The following is a 17,989-nucleotide window of genomic DNA, read 5'->3' on the forward strand; positions in this document are numbered from 1 at the left end:
CTTCAGGATCCGGCGTTCAACCGCCATGCCGTCAAACGCAGCCGCGGTAAGTCTTGGAACAGACAAGGCCCCTGCAGTAGCAGGTCCTGTCTTAGAGGTAGAGGCCACGGTTCGTCCGTGAGCATCTCTTGAAGTTCCGGGTACCAAGACCTTCTTGGCCAATCCGGAACCACGAGTATAGTTCTTACTCCTCTCCTTCTTATGATTCTCAATACTTTCGGTATGAGGGGCAGAGGAGGGAATACATACACTGACTGGTACACCCACGGCGTTACCAGAGCGTCCACTGCTATTGCCTGAGGGTCCCTTGACCTGGCGCAATATCTGTCCAGTTTTTTGTTTAGACGTGACGCCATCATGTCCACCTTTGGTCTTTCCCAACGGTTTACAATTTGGTGGAAGACTTCTGGGTGAAGTCCCCACTCTCCCGGGTGAAGGTCGTGTCTGCTGAGGAAGTCTGCTTCCCAGTTGTCCACTCCCGGAATGAACACTGCTGACAGTGCTATCACATGATTTTCCGCCCAGCGAAGAATCCTTGCTTGAATTAAGGCATTGTAAATGGCCCTTAGTTCTAGAATGTTTATATGAAGAGATGTTTCCATGCTTGACCACAAGCCCTGGAAATTCCTTCCCTGTGTGACTGCTCCCCAGCCTCTCAGGCTGGCATCCGTGGTTACCAGGATCCAATCCTGAATGCCAAATCTGCGGCCCTCTAGTAGATGAGCCCTCTGAAGCCACCACAGGAGAGACACCCTTGTCCTTGGCGACAGGGTTATCCGTTGATGCATCTGAAGATGCGATCCGGACCATTTTCCCAGTAGATCCCACTGAAAAGTTCTTGCATGGAATCTTCCGAATGGAATCGCTTCGTAAGAAGCCACCATTTTTCCCAGGACCCTTGTGCACTGATGCACTGAGACCTGTCCTGGTTTTAGGAGGTTCCTGACTAGCTCGGATAACTCCCTGGCCTTCTCCTCCGGGAGAAACACCTTCTTCTGGACTGTGTCCAGAATCATTCCTAAGAACAGTAGACGTGTCGTTGGAATCAGCTGCGATTTTGGAATATTTAGAATCCATCCGTGCTGACTTAGCACTACCTGAGATAGTGCCACTCCGACTTCTAACTGTTCCTTGGTTCTTGCCCTTATCAGGAGATCGTCCAAGTAAGGGATAATTAAGATGCCTTTTCTTCGTAGAAGAATCATCATTTCGGCCATTACCTTGGTAAAGACCCGAGGCGCCGTGGACAATCCAAACGGCAGCGTCTGAAACTGATAATGACAGTTTTGTACTACAAACCTGAGGTACCCTTGGTGAGAAGGATATATTGGGACGTGGAGATAAGCATCCTTGATGTCCAGCGACACCATATAGTCCCCCTCTTCCAGGTTCGCTATCACCGCTCTGAGTGACTCCATCTTGAATTTGAACCTTTTTATGTAAGTGTTCAAAGATTTTAGATTTAATATTGGTCTCACCGAGCCGTCCGGCTTCGGTACCACAAATAGTGTGGAATAATACCCCTTCCCCTGTTGTAAGAGGGGTACCTTGATTATCACCTGCTGGGAGTACAGCTTGTGAATGGCTTCCAGAACTGCCTCCCTGTCGGAGGGAGACTTTGGTAAAGCAGACTTCAGGAACCGATGAGGAGGAAACGCCTCGAATTCCAGTTTGTACCCCTGTGATACTACCTGTAGAATCCAGGGATCCACTTGCGAGTGAGCCCACTGCGCGTTGAAATACTTGAGACGGGCCCCCACCGTGTCTGAGTCTGCTTGTAAAGCCCCAGCGTCATGCTGAAGACTTGGCAGAAGCAGGGGAGGGCTTCTGCTCCTGGGAAGCGGCTGCATGGTGCTGCCTTTTTCCTCTTCCTCTGCCCTTGGGCAGAAAAGAGTGACCTTTTGCTCGCTTGTACTTATGGGAACGAAAGGACTGAGTTTGAAAAGACTGTGTCTTTTTCTGTTGATGTGAAGTAACCTGGGGTAAAAAGGTGGATTTTCCAGCCGTTGCCGTGGCCACCAGGTCTGTTAGACCAGCCCCAAATAACTCCTCCCCCTTATACGGCAATACTTCCATGTGCCGTTTGGAATCTGCGTCCCCTGACCACTGTCTGGTCCATAATGCTCTTCTGGCAGAGATGGACATTGCGCTTACTCTTGATGCCAGGGTACAAATATCCCTCTGCGCATCACGCATATATAGCAATGCATCCTTTAAATGTTCTATAGTTAACAGAATATTGTCCCTATCCAGGGTATCAATATTCTCAGTCAGGGAATCCGCCCATGCGACTCCAGCACTGCACATCCAGGCTGATGCGATTGCTGGTCGCAGTATAACACCAGTATGTGTGTATATACTTTTCAGGATATTTTCCAGCCTCCTATCAGCTGGTTCTTTGAGGGTGGCCGTATCAGGGGACGGTAACGCTACTTGTTTAGATAAACGTGTGAGCGCCTTATCTACCCTAGGGGGTGTTTCCCACCGTGCCCTAACCTCTGGCGGGAAAGGGTATAGTGCTAATAACTTATTAGAAATTAGCTGTTTTTTATCGGGGGAAACCCACGCTTTATCACACACCTCATTTATTTCCTCAGACTCAGGAAAAACTATTGGCAGTTTTTTCACACCCCACATAATACCCGCCTTTGAGGTATTTGTAGTGTCAGAAAGGTTCAATGCCTCTTTCATTGCCGTGATCATGTAACGTGTGGCCCTACTGGACATTACGTTTGTCTCGTCACCGTCGACACTAGATTCAGTATCTGGATCTGGATCCGTGTCGACCCACTGAGGTAGCGGCCGTTTTAGGGCCCCTGAGGGTGTCTGAGACGCCTGAACAGGCACTAATTGATTTGCCGGCTTTCTCATGTCGTCAACAGTTTTTTGTAAATTGCTGACATTATCACTTAATTGCTTAAACACAATCATCCAGTCAGGTGTCGACTCCCTAGGGGGTGACATCACTAACACAGGCAACTGCTCCGCCTCCACCTCATTTTCCTCCTCATACATGTCGACACACGCGTACCGACACACAGCACACACACCGGGAATGCTCTGATAGAGGACAGGACCCCACTTAGCCCTTTGGAGAGATAGAGGGAGAGTCTGCCAGCACACACCCAGCGCTATATATATACAGGGATAACCTTATATAAGTGTTAATCCCTTATAGCTGCTGTTAATCTAGTTATTTGCTGCCAAAATGCCCCCCCTTCTCTTTTTTACCCTGAATCAGATGCAGTACTGCAGGGGAGAATCAGGGAGCCGTCCTTCCAGCGGAGCTGTGAGGGAATAATGGCGCCAGTGTGCTGAGGAGATAGGCCCCGCCCCTTCACGACGTCCTTAACTCCCGCTTTTTTGTGTAAAATGGCAGGGGAAAAAATACATCCATATAGCCCTGGAGCTATATGTGATGTATTCCTTTTGCCAGCTAAGGTATATGTGTGTTATATTGCGTCTCAGGGCGCTCCCCCCCAGCGCCCTGCACCCTCAGTGACCGGAGTGTGAAGTGTGCTGAGAGCAATGGCGCACAGCTGCGGTGATGTGCGCTACCTTAGTCTTGAAGACAGGATGTCTTCTGCCGCCGCTTTCACCGGACCTTCGTCTCTTCTGGCTCTGTAAGGGGGACGGCGGCGCGGCTCCGGTGACCCATCCAGGCTGAACCTGTGATCGTCCCTCTGGAGCTAACGTCCAGTAGCCTAAGAAGCCCAATCCACTCTGCACTCAGGTGAGTTCGCTTCTTCTCCCCTTAGTCCCACGATGCAGTGAGCCTGTTGCCAGCAGGACTCACTGAAAATAAAAAAACCTAACTAAACTTTTATTCTAAGCAGCTCTGGAGAGCTACCTAGTTTGCACCCTTCTCGGCCGGGCACAAAAATCTAACAGGCTTGGAGGAGGGTCATAGGGGGAGGAGCCAGTGCACACCACCTGATATCTCAAGCTTTTATTTTGTGCCCTGTCTCCTGCGGAGCCGCTATTCCCCATGGTCCTTACGGAGTCCCAGCATCCACTTAGGACGTTAGAGAAAACAGGGATTCTTCAGTAAGAATTTTATTCGTAGATTATAGTTCGGCTTTTAACACCGTCATTCCTACTTCTTTAATTACTAAATTGACTCAACTAGGTGTGGATAGTTTTGTCTGCAGATGGATCTTTGACTTTTTAACTAATAGGCCTCAGGCAGTTAGGGTCAAAAATAAAATCACAAATGAGGTAATGATTAGTACAAGAGTGCCACAGGGATGTGTGTTGAGTCCATTTCTTTATTCCTTGTTTACCTATGACTGTGTCTCTATTTCGAACAGGGTGCATATACTTAAATTTGCAGATGATATTGCTATCGTAGGCCTCATTAGTGGAAATAATGACTCTGAATTTATATCCGAAGTATGTAGGCTGGAGAAATGGAGTCAAGATAATCATCTGATTCTTAACGTTACAAAGACAAAAGAGATGATCTTAAGGCCCATACACATTAGACGATGTCGCTCTGTGAGCGACATCGTCTAATGTTTCCCCCTTCCGGGCCGGCCGGCCGGCGGCCGACTATACACACTGAGCGATATGACTGCTCATATCGCTCAGTGACGTCACGCCCCCGCCAGCCCTGCATGAAGGTCGTAGACGACAGTCCACATCCTTCATGCATGCCCTACCGACAGCGGCAATCGTTACCGATCCGCGGGGCAGCGCATCGGTCGTCGCTGGCGGCATACACACTTGACGATAAAATGAGCGACGTCGCTCAAGGAGGGGGAAAATGAGCGACGTCGCTCATTTTATCGTTAAGTGTGTACGGACCTTCAGATTTTAGGACAACAAATCGGTATACTTACAGTCCTTTGGTCTTGGACAAGCAAGAGGTGGAGTTAGTTACATCTTTTAAATTTTTGGGTATGATCATATCTAATGACTTGTCATGGTATTATCATATTGACAATGTCATAAAGAGAGCCCAACAACGGTTATATTTTCTTAGAAAAATGCGTTTAGCAGGAATATCTGAGTCAATTTTAGTTCATTTTTATTCTTGTATTATTGAAAGCGTGCTTACATATGGTATTTCTGTCTGGTATGGAAACTGTAAGGTAGCAGAGCGTGAATCGCTTGACAGAATTGTTAAAACTGCCGGAAGAATAGTTGGTTTATCATTGCAAAATATCCAATCCATTTATGAAAAGAGCCTCCTTAAGAAGGCCAGGAGTATATTGAATGATATAACCCACCCCAATTATGGGGTATTTACCCTTCTAATTTACGTTATAGATCTTTGTTGTGTAAGACCAGTCGGTTGAAGCACAGTTTTTTCCCTAGGGCAATTAATATGCTTAATGGTTTAGGGGGTAGATAGGAGCGTAGCACCTGCTTATGTGTCTATCTGTGTTCCTACGGCTTTTATAAATATCTTAAAAATATTTTATGGTGTTTTACTGGTGTTGTACTTGTGAATTCTGTCTCACTCATACGAAAATCTCATTGTTTGTTCATACGTGAATATTTAATGATAATAAATTCAATTCAAATCAATTGAGTATCCCTTATCCAGAATTCAAAATCCCAAATGTGTGGGTCCCCTACTGAGATAATAACATAAATATTATATATATTATTTATAAATATATACTGTACTAAATTCTGTACCATGCACTCCATGGCCAGTGATAAAGGATCATTAGTTTAAAAGCCTTCTTGCCTTCTCTCTTTAATTGTCAAATTTAACTACAAACCTTCCTATATTCTTCCCTAAGGTGCAACAGAGAATAAGAGTCTCTATATCCCCAACTGGCAAAGCAATAACACATGTATGACAGAACACGAGTAATACCTTTTAGCTTTAAGCTACTTTCCAGTGTAATGAAATTTTCATAGAAGATAAAATAAATCTGAGAATAGTGCGCTTCAAAAAACTGCTTCAGTTCACTCCACTCCTGAATATCTGTAAGAAGAAAACATAATATACAATAAATAAAATACAAAAGCAGATTTCTTGTGTACAATTTCAGTCTGTGTTAAATATAGGCTATATGTATACAGACTACAGCATAACGCCTTCTACATCACTAATAGTAATAGAACATAATTTTCTGGCTACAATTAAGTTGTGTGCACCAACTTCATTTTATACAGTAGTAAATTATTCTAACACCAGTTTGGCAGGAGCTATTAGAATATTGCTGTTGTGGGACCATGTCCCTTCTACTACTTAAAGCAGTAAGTCGCCAATCTTCATGCCCCTTCCCATATCATGACCCTGCCCCAACGATGCACAAACCTGCCTTTATTTACCCTATTTAATGAGTGGCTTCTAAAACATCAGCCAACTCATCCCCTGCTGTGAACACTGCACTGATCTGATTGGCTACAAGCAGTTCCATCTCACGTGTAATTACAACTTAGAACACCAAAGACTGGCAGAAAACAAAATTTACAGCTGACACAAATGCACCTTAAAATGCTACAATGTTAAGGTACCCATACACTTATGAGACTTCTCCGAAGGGAGAAGTTGCATAGGATTCCCTTGAGCTGCCCCGGAAGCTTCCCAGGCTGCAGGATCACATACGATACATCGTATGCGGTCCTTTTGCATACGAAAGCATCGTATGCGATCCCAGCCAAAGCTCTGGGATCCGACACATTTATAGTACAGCCAATGCGATCTCAGACTCCAACGAGATGAGCACGGGACCACGCATAGGATCGGAATAGGAGGCAAAACACCCGCGATTTGCCACTTTTCATCCGCTTTCTTGGCCCAATCCGTCAAAATCGGATAAAATTGTCCCAAAACGCACAAGTGTATGGGCACCTTTAGGTGCCTATTTAGCAAAAGTCACGATACTGGCTAGAATATATACACTCATACCTATAGAAATATATCTCTTGAGAAATAGTTATGAATTGAAGCTGCATTCATTCTATATAATAAAAGGTTAACGCTGCTCCTCACCTCTCTGTTTTCCAGTCATTTTGACGACCTGGAAACTAGTCAAAGTATAAACTCCGACGCCAAATCCACAAGAAAAATCACGAAAAGCAGTCACCAGAGCCATATACCTTCACTATGTAGGATAGTACTAGCTGGACTTGCCTTCGTTCCATATGCGCATCAACAAAGTGCAGTTATATTATATTGTAACATGTTGTTTTGATCGAATACAATAAGTATTAATGGTTGCAACTAACGCAAGTGCTGTCCCTATGTCTTCCCTGCTGGATCTGGTATCTCTCTCTTTTATTTATATATATATATATATATATATACATATATATACACACACACACACACACATATATATATATATATATATACACATACACACACACACACAGGATAGATAGATAGATAGATAGATAGATAGATAGATAGATAGATAGATAGATAGATAGATAGATAGATAGATACACACACACACACACACAGTGGGGCAGAAAAGTATTTGGACAGCCACCGATTGTGCAAGTTGACCCACTTAAAAAGATGAGAGAGGTCTGTAATTTCCATCATAGCTACATTTCAACTGTGAGAGACAGTATCTGGAAAAAAAAAAAAACAGGAAAATAAGATTTTACTTACCGGTAAATCTATTTCTCGTAGTCCGTAGTGGATGTTGGGGACTCCGTAAGGACTATGGGGATAGTCGGGCTCCGCAGGAGACATGGGCACTTTAAGAAAGAATTTAGGTTCTGGTGTGCACTGGCTCCTCCCTCTATGCCCCTCCTCCAGACCTCAGTTAGAGAAACTGTGCCCAGAAGAGCTGACAGTACAAGGAAAGGATTTTGGTAATCCAGGGCAAGATTCATACCAGCCACACCAATCACACCGTATAACAAGTGAAAACAACCAGTTAACAGTATGATAAACAACAGGGCATCAGGTCAACCCTGATGCAACCATAACATAACCCTTATTGAAGCAATAACTATATACAAGTATTGCAGAAGAATTCCGCACTTGGGACGGGCGCCCAGCATCCACTACGGACTACGAGAAATAGATTTACCGGTAAGTAAAATCTTATTTTCTCTAACGTCCTAGTGGATGCTGGGGACTCCGTAAGGACCATGGGGATTATACCAAAGCTCCCAAACGGGCGGGAGAGTGCGGATGACTCTGCAGCACCGAATGGGCAAACACAAGGTCCTCCTCAGCCAGGGTATCAAACTTGTAGAACTTTGCAAAAGTGTTTGAACCTGACCAAGTAGCCGCTCAGCAAAGCTGTAATGCCGAGACCCCTCGGGCAGCCTCCCAAGAAGAGCCCACCTTCCTAGTGGAATGGGCCTTAACTGATTTTGGCAGCGGCAATCCAGCCGCAGAATAAGCCTGCTGAATCGTGTTACAGATCCAGCGAGCAATAGTTTGCTTTGAAGCAGGAGCACCATGCTTGTTGGAAGCATACAGGATAAAAAAAGACTCTGTTTTCCTGACCCTAGCCGTTCTGGCTACATAAACCTTCAAAGCCCTGACCACATCAAGTAACTCGGAATCCTCCAAGTCAGTAGTAGCCACAGGCACCACAATAGGTTGGTTTATATGAAAGGATGAAACCACTTTCGGCAGAAATTGTGGACGGGTCCGCAATTCTGCTCTATCCGCATGGAAAACCAGATAGGGGCTTTTATGTGACAAAGCCGCCAACTCTGACACACGCCTAGCCGAAGCCAAGGCTAATAGCATGACCACCTTCCACGTGAGATATTTCAACTCCACCGTTTTGAGTGGTTCAAACCAGTGGAATTTCAGGAAACTCAACACCACGTTAAGATCCCAAGGTGCCACTGGAAGCACAAAAGGGGGCTTAATATGCAGCACTCCCTTTACAAATGTCTGAACTTCAGGTAGAGAAGCCAACTCTTTTTGAAAGAAAATGGATAGGGCCGAAATCTGGACCTTAATGGAACCCAATTTTAGGCCCAAATTCACTCCGGACTATAGGAAGTGAAGAAAACGGCCCAGCTGGAATTCCTCCGTAGGAGCATTCCTGGCCTCACACCAAGCAACATATTTTCGCCATATACGGTGATAATGTTGAGCTGTCACGTCCTTCCTAGCCTTTATCAGCGTAGGAATGACCTCATCCGGAATGCCTCTCTGCTAGGATCCGGCGTTCAACCGCCATGCCGTCAAACGCAGCCGCGGTAAGTCTTGGAACAGACAGGGCCCCTGTTGCAACAAGTCCTGTCTTAGAGGAAGAGGCCACGGGTCCTCTGTGAGCATTTCTTGCAGATCTGGATACCAAATCCTTCTTGGCCAATCTGGAACAATGAGTATTGTTCTCACTCCTCTTTTTCTTATTATCCTCAGCACCTTGGGTATGAGAGGAAGAGGAGGAAATACATAGACCGACTGGAACACCCACGGTGTCACCAGGGCGTCTACAGCTATCGCCTGAGGGTCTCTTGACCTGGCGCAATACCTCTGTAGCTTTTTGTTGAGGCGGGATGCCATCATGTCCACCTGTGGAAGTTCCCACCGACTTGTAATCTGTGCGAAGACTTCCAGTTGAAGTCCCCACTCTCCCGGGTGGAGGTCGTGTCTGCTGAGGAAGTCTGCTTCCCAGTTGTCCACTCCCGGGATGAACACTGCTGACAGTGCGCTTACGTGATTCTCCGCCCAGCGAAGAATTCTCGTGGCGTCCGCCATCGCCACTCTGCTCCTTGTGCCGCCTTGGCGGTTTACATGAGCCACTGCGGTGATGTTGTCTGACTGAATCAGAACCGGTTGGTCGCGAAGCAGGGTTTCCGCTTGATGTAGGGCGTTGCATATGGCCCTTAGTTCCAGGATGTTGATGTGAAGGCAAGTCTCTTGACTTGACCACAGACCTTGGAAATTTCTTCCCTGTGTGACTGCACACAGGAAAGAAATTGCGTCCGTGGTCACCAGGACCCAGTCCTGAATGCCGAATCTGCGGCCCTCGAGAAGGTGAACGCTCTGCAGCCACCACAGGAGAGACACCCTGGCCCTGGGGGATAGGGTGATTAACTGATGCATCTGAAGATGTGATCCGGACCACTTGTCCAGTAAGTCCCATTGAAAAATCCTTGCATGGAACCTGCCGAAAGGAATGGCCTCGTATGATGCCACCATCTTTCCCAGGACACGAGTGCAGTGATGCACTGACACCTGTTTTGGTTTCAATAGGTCCCTGACCAGTGTCATGAGTTCCTGAGCTTTCTCCATCGGGAGATAAACCCTTTTCTGGTCTGTGTCTAGAATCATGCCCAGGAAAGGCAGACGAGTCGTAGGAACCAACTGCGACTTTGGAATATTTAGAATCCAGCCGTGTTGCCGTAACACTTCCAGAGAAAGTGCTACGCTGATCAGCAACTGCTCTCTTGATCTCGCTTTTATGAGGAGATCGTCCAAGTATGGGATAATTGTGACTCCTTGTTTCCTCAGGAGTACCATCATTTCCGCCATTACCTTGGTAAATATTCTCGGTGCCGTGGAGAGACCAAACGGCAACGTCTGAAATTGGTAATGACAATCCTGTACCACAAATCTGAGGTACACCTGATGAGGTGGATAAATGGGGACATGAAGGTATGCATCCTTTATGTCCAGAGACACCATAAAATCCCCCCCTTCCAGGCTTGCGATGACCGCTCTCAGCGATTCCATCTTCAACTTGAACCTTTTCAGGTATAGGTTCAGGGATTTTAAATTCAATATGGGTCTGACCGAACCGTCCGGTTTCGGGACTACAAACATGGTCGAATAATAACCCCTTCCTTGTTGAAGGAGGGGAACCTTGACCACCACCTGTTGAAGATACAATTTGTGAATTGCAGTTAACACTACTTCCCTCTCGTGGGGGGAAGCTGGCAGGGCCGATTTGAGGTATCGGTGCGGGGGCATCTCCTCGAATTCCAGCTTGTATCCCTGAGACACAATATCTATTGCCCAGGGATCCAACTGGGAGTGAACCCACTTGTGGCTGAAATTTCGAAGACGTGCCCCCACCAGGCCTAGCTCCGCTTGTGGAGCCCCAGCGTCATGCGGTGGATTTTGTAGAGGCCGGGGAGGACTTCTGTTCCTGGGAACTAGCTGTGTTGTGCAGCTTCTTTCCTCTGCCTCTGCTTCTGGCAAGAAAGGACGCACCTCGGACTTTCTTGTTTTTCTGTGATCGAAAGGACTGCATTTGATAATACGGTGCTCTCTTAGGCTGTGAGGAAACATATGGCAAAAAACTGACTTTCCAGCAGTAGCTGTGGAGACCAGGTCCGAGAGACCCTCCCCAAACAATTCCTCACCCTTGTAAGGTAAAACCTCCATATGCCTTTTTGAGTCGGCATCACCTGTCCATTGCCGAGTCCACAGGACCCTTCTGGCAGAAATCGACATAGCATTTATTCTAGAACCCAGTAGACTAATGTCTCTTTGAGCATCTCTCATATATAGGACAGCGTCTTTAATATGCCCCAGGGTCAATAATATAGTATCCTTGTCTAAGGTATCAAGATCCTCAGACAGCACTACACACCCAGGCCGACGCGATCGCCGGCCTCAGTAAGGTACCTGAATAAGGTGTATAAATGGACTTCAGGGTACCCTCCTGTTTTCTATCCGCAGCATCTTTGAGGGTAGCCGTATCCTGTGACGGCAGGGCTACCTTCTTGGATAAGCGTGTTAAAGCTTTGTCCACCCTAGGGGAGGATTCCTAGCGTAACCTGTCCGTTGGCGGGAAAGGATACGCCATAAGAATCCTTTTGTAAATCTGCAGTTTTTTTATCTGGAGATTCCCAAGCCTTTTCACATAACTCATTTAGCTTGTGTGAGGGGGGAAAGGTTACCTGTGGCTTCTTTTCCCCATACATATGTACCCTCCTGTCAGGGACTGGGGTTTCCTCTGTGATGTGCAACACATCCTTAATTGCTGTAATCATATAACGTATGGATTTAGCCAATTTTGGCTGTAATTTTGCATCATCGTAATCAACACTGGAGTCAGAATCCATGTCGGTTTCCGTGTCAACAATTTTGAATAGTGGGCGCTTCTGAGACCCTGTCGGCCTCTGCGACATAGGATCAGGCATGGGTTGGGACCCTGACTGTCCTGGGGCTTCAGCTTTTTGTAACCTTTTATGTAAGGAATTAACATTATCATTTAAAACCTTCCACATATCCATCCAATCAGGTGTCGGCGCCGTCGGCGGAGACACCACATTCATTTGCTCCCGCTCTGCTTCCACATAGCCTTCATCAGACATGTCGACACAAGCGTACCGACACCACACACACAGGGAATACCCTTTTTGAAGACAGTTCCCCCACAAGGCCCTTTGGAGAGACAGAGAGAGAGTATGCCAGCACACACCCCAGCGCTATAACCCAGGAATAACACAGTAACTTAATGTTAACCCAGTAGCTGCTGTTTATATTGTGTTTTTGCTCCTAATTTATGTGCCCCCCTCTTTTTACCCTCTTCTACCGTGAATCTGCAGGGGAGAGCCTGGGGAGCTTCCTCTCAGCGGAGCTGTAGAGAAAAAATGGCGCTGGTGAGTGCTGAGGAAGAAGCCCCGCCCCCTCGATGGCGGGCTTCTGTCCCGCTTAAATATGCATTTTCTTGGCGGGGGCTCATACATATATACAGTGCCCAACTGTATATATGTTTACTTTTGCCAAAAAGAGGTTCCAAATGCTGCCCAGGGTGCAAAAAACCTCCTTCCCTCAGTAAGAGCATTGAAGATGGAACGTGGCTGGGTCATCCAGCATGACAATGACCCCAAACACACCACCCGGGCAACTAAGGAGTGGCTCCGTAAGAAGCATTTCAAGGTCCTGGAGTGGCCTAGCCAGTCTCCAGACCTCAACCCAATAGAAAATCTGTGGAGGGAGTTGAAAGTCTGTGTTGCCCGGCGACAGCCCCAAAACACGACAGATCTAGAGAAGATCTTCATGGAAGAGTGGCCCAAAATACCTGCTACAGTGTGTGCAAACCTGGTCAAGAACTACAGGAAACGTTTGACCTCTGTAATTGCCAACCGAAGTTATAATACAAAGTATTGAGTTACAAATTTTGATTGTCCAAATATTTATTTTCCGCAAGAATATACAAATAAATTGTTTAAAAATCATATAATGTGATTTCCTAGGTTTTTTTTCAGATTCTGTCTCTCACAGTTGAAGTGTACATGTGATGGAAATTACAGACCTCTCTCATCTTTTTAAGTGGGTCAACTTGCACAATCGGTGGCTGTCCAAATACTTTTTTGCCCCACTGTATATACATACACACACACAGTATGAACAACCAACAATACCCTCAATGCGATAATTAACAGACAATTTAGATTGCAAATGAAATAATAAAAAAGCTGTTCCTCCTGTAAGATCCTCGCCAGCCACGGATCAAAAAAACAAAACAGGAAGGCGCTCATTTATTATATATAGAAAACAATTATTAGTTGTAAAACAAATTATGTCCTTGGGTAACGTCACAATATATGCTGAAATATGAAACCACTTTGGGGTATGAAAACAAAATCTACTCCCATGGTACTTTATTGCATTCACTTTGACGGTTTCAATTGTTTTACGCGTTGGCTGCACGCCCGATTTCCCGCCTAAAGTGACACAAGATCGTGGGGCGCAATTCAATATTTTATTTTATTTTTTTAAATGGCTAAACCCGACCAAAGTGCTGGGCGAAACAAGAAAATTGTCGTTTGGGCGACCATATGGGTCACTTTTCACAAATTTCAGCTCGCCAGTATGGGGAGCTGGGAGCTGAAATACCGACGCCGGCAGCCCGAATGGAGCAACAATTGAATTGCTCCGTTGGGCTCCATCTGCTGCCTGCACATAAAACTATTACATTCCCCCATATAGTGTATTAACTTAAGGAATTTTATAAAACTTTAATAAAATCACATGCAATTAAAGTACTTGATAATCAGCATTATAATCACAAAAGAATTACCCAAATGTCCAAGCAGGAAATGTCCACTCTCTGCAAGTCCACCTGGAGATGATGGGAACTCCCAATAGCAGAAGCACCTCCTGGAATTAGGGTGTCTTTAGAAGGTGAACAAAAACCTCCTATGTGTTTCGTATGGAAAAACTTCTTCAGTGATTATCCATCAAGAAGCGTGTCCAAATGAAACAGCAGGTCATAAGGTCAATGTGCAAATGGTCAACACAAGAAAGGTTGACACATGGTTTTTTCATGAGTTTTCCTTATTTTTAGCGTTATGGCGAGGGTTAGGCTGTCAGATGGGGTGGTTAGGGTTAGCAACTTGGCAGAGGGGTTAGGTTGCGGAAGGGGATGGTTATAGTTAGGCTGCAGAAGGAGATGGTTATGGTTAGGCACAAGGGGGAGGGTTAGGCTGTGGAAGGGGATGGTTAGGTTTAGGCACCAGGGGAAGTGTCAGGATAGGATTAGTGTTACAAAAAAAAATGAAGAAAAAAAAAAAGAACATGTATCAACCATTTGCATATCGACCTTTTGACCCTGTCGACCATCTGGTATCAAACTATTGACTACCTATATACTATAACCACACCCATCTGAGATGGCACTTTACAAAATGGACAAATGTCAACTACCCTCCCTTCTGCCAATCTATAGGTCTAAGTTCAGGGATCATGGCCATACCTTGGAGAAATCTTGCCAAGCTTTAAATAGCATGGTTTACAGTACTTGATATTGTGCCCACACTTTCTCTATGTTAACTGCACAGTAGCTGCTTCTGTCTATAAAGATTTTAATAAATGAGAATAGTCAAATCAAAATCTACAATATAACGGATAAATTCTCTTACTGGCTTACTGTAACAGATGAAGTATACCTATAGTAGGATAGACTTATTTATGTGGTGATTTGATAGCACTAGCCAGAAAACAATAAACATGTTGTAGGAGTGGTAGATTGTTAAACTATTTACATGAAATAAAAGGTGATTCATACTACAGGACCTCAGTTGTACAAACTGAAGCGTGTGACCTTATCCCAATACATGTTACACCAGACAAACAAGTATTTAATTCACGCAATGTACTTAAAGGCCAACTCCATCTTTTTAGAAATGTTAATATAATAAGTTGGCCTAAGAGGAAACTTTTTCAGATATGAACCATGAAAGTAAAAGTGGAGAATGAGTAGTGTGACATCACTGGCCCTATATATATGTATAATTAATTTACCAGCACACACACAGTTCTGTAGAGAAAATCTGCCTCTAGCTGTCAGTCACTGTCCAACCTCAACCACACAGAGGGAATGTTGGGAAAATTGATTTAAGGAGAAGTGTGTTATTTCATACATATTACTCAGCCCAATAAAACACAGACATATATACACAAATAGATACAGATGCGTTCTCATACATCTAGCCTCAATACACCATGCATCGCGAGAAGCCTGGCGTAACGTTGGGTGTGTTTTTTGCCAAAAATTAGTCTTAGTCAAAACGCAATGCGACTAAGATGCTTAAGTAGACTGTGCTGATTGCTGAATAATTTGATATATGGCACTTGTGTATCAAGTGTGAATGAGACTACACAAAGCAGAACAGAACTTGTATTGGAAAAGCGGTGGCTGCTACATTGCAACACTGTGTGTACAGATTCAGAGAGGTACTGTACACACTATTCAATTATCTGGCAGATAATCTGCCACATCTAGCTGGTTGGAATGGAAATCTGGTAATAGATGAGAGCAAATTACAATCTTTCATTTGTTCCCAAACACTGGAAAACAAACAAAACCACAACACAAATTTAACCAACTTGGATGAACAACTGTTTTTGACAGTTTTGCAGTGTTTGGGAACAAATGATAGCTTGTAATTTGCTCTCATCATTACCAGATATTCATTCCAACCAGCTAGATCTGGCAGATTATCTGACAGATAATTGTATAGTGTGTACCTAGCTTCAACAGACACACACAGATATACAAGTGTAATATACAGTGTGTGGGTCGCCATGTCCCACTTCTCCAAGCCCCAGTGTGAATATCACCATGCCCACCCAGAGTTTGGCCCCGCTGACACCTAGGCTGACACACTAAAGGTGCCATGAACCAATAAAGTTTAGGACCCACGTGTCGGTCTAGGCTAGTAGTGACCCATGATATTTTACACCAGAAATTGTTTTTTTTAACCCACTGTATAGAATGTGACTAGTACCAGAGACTCCTCTGATGGAGTTCTACAACAGTGCTTCTAAATCTGTGTTGGTCCCTGGTGTGTCACACACAATGACAGTGGGATGGCCAAAAATAAGAAGAAGAAAAAAAAGACTGGGTCCTGCAGGACAGGCCAACCAGCAGAGCAGATTGTGCTTTCCCACTCTCACTCCTACATCACTAGATACTGCGCGTTTCAGCATTGTAGACTTAGGAGGACTGTAGACTAATAGGAAAAAATAGGAAAGGAGTCCAAAGGGAAGTAAACTACAATGGTTAAAAAGAACAGGAAGGGGAAATGGGTATTTGGCATGTCAAGAACCACTGAGAGTGTGTGCTTTGGGTACAATAAGATGCATTTACATTTATTTCTGGGTGTCATGGTAGAAAAAAAATATGATTTTAAACCTACCGGTAAATCTTTTTCTCGTAGTCCGTAGAGGATGCTGGGGACTCCGTAAGGACCATGGTGAATAGACTGGCTCCGCAGGAGACATGGGCACTTTAAGAAAGACTTTAGGATTTGGGTGTGCACTGGCTCCTCCCTCTATGCCCCTCCTCCAGACCTCAGTTAGAGAAACTGTGCCCAGAGGAGACGGACAGTACAAGGAAAGGATTTTTGTTAAACCAAGGGCAAGATTCATACCAGCCCACACCAATCACACGTATAACTTGTGATAAACTAACCAGTTAACAGTATGAAATTCAACATAGCTTCAGTCGGAAACTGAAAACAACCATAACATAACACTTATGTAAGCAAAACTATATACAAGTCTTGCAGAAGTAGTCCGCACTTGGGACGGGTGTCCAGCATCCTCTACGGACTACGAGAAAAAGATTTACCGGTAGGTTTAAAATCTTATTTTCTCTTAAATCCTAGAGGATGCTGGGGACTCCGTAAGGACCATGGGGATTATACCAAAGCTCCCAAACGGGCGGGAGAGTGCGGATGACTCTGCAGCACCGATTGAGCAAACAGGAGGTCCTCCTCAGTCAGGGTATCAAATTTGTAGAATTTCGCAAACGTGTTTGCCCCTGACCAAGTAGCCGCTCGGCACAGCTGTAGTGCCGAGACCCCTCGGGCAGCCGCCCAAGAAGAGACCACTTTCCTAGTGGAATGGGCCTTGACTGATTTAGGTAATGGCAATCTAGCCGTCGTATGCGCCTGCTGAATCGTGGTACAGATCCAGCGAGCAATAGTCTGCTTTGAAGCAGGAGCGCCAACCTTGTTGGCTGCATACAGGATAAACAGCGCTTCAGTTTTCCTGACTTTGGCCGTCCTGGCCACGTAAATTTTCAAAGCCCTGACTACATCCAGATACTCGGAATCCTCCAAGTCTCGTGTAGCCACCGGCACCACAATAGGTTGGTTCATATGAAAAGGATGACACCACCTTAGGCAAGAATTGAGGACGTCCTATCCATATGGAAAACCAGATAGGGGCTCTTGTGAGACAAAGCCGCCAATTCTGACACTCGCCTAGCCGAAGCGAAGGCCAACAACATGACCACCTGCTGTATATGCTGTATATGCTGTATATGCTGTATATGCTGTATATGCTGTATATGCTGTATATGCTGTGTTCATGCATATAGTTCCAATGTTTACAAATAAATGCACATGCACTGGATAGGCCACATCCACTTGGAGACTCATGCAGTCAGAATGGAGGATGGAGTTTCATGCAAACAGATCATCTGTAATTCTTGCCATGTTCGCCTGAACGTCCATACAATGATCGCACAAACCTGAAACAGACTGTCATCACAGATATAGAAACAAGAGGAATTGGGGGCAGAGGGGATGGTCAGTTTCCACTGCACAATATTCTGCCTTCTTACTACTAATA

The 17,989-nt window shown here is 45.1% G+C and overlaps 1 protein-coding gene across 3 annotated transcripts in view; it reads right to left on the minus strand.

Annotated features, from left to right (window-relative positions):
- Nucleotides 1-17,989, minus strand: part of RALGAPA2 (Ral GTPase activating protein catalytic subunit alpha 2) — a 605,428-nt gene that overhangs the window by 543,847 nt on the left and 43,592 nt on the right. For all 3 annotated transcript variants that reach the window (XM_063918174.1, XM_063918175.1, XM_063918177.1), the window contains exon 2: nucleotides 5,831-5,941. In XM_063918174.1, coding sequence (XP_063774244.1) covers nucleotides 5,831-5,941 — 111 coding nt within the window. The remainder of the gene's footprint in view (nucleotides 1-5,830; nucleotides 5,942-17,989) is intronic.

The sequence above is a fragment of the Pseudophryne corroboree genome, chromosome 4, assembly GCF_028390025.1.
Source record: "Pseudophryne corroboree isolate aPseCor3 chromosome 4, aPseCor3.hap2, whole genome shotgun sequence".
In the NCBI taxonomy this organism is placed as follows: Eukaryota; Metazoa; Chordata; class Amphibia; order Anura; family Myobatrachidae; genus Pseudophryne; species Pseudophryne corroboree.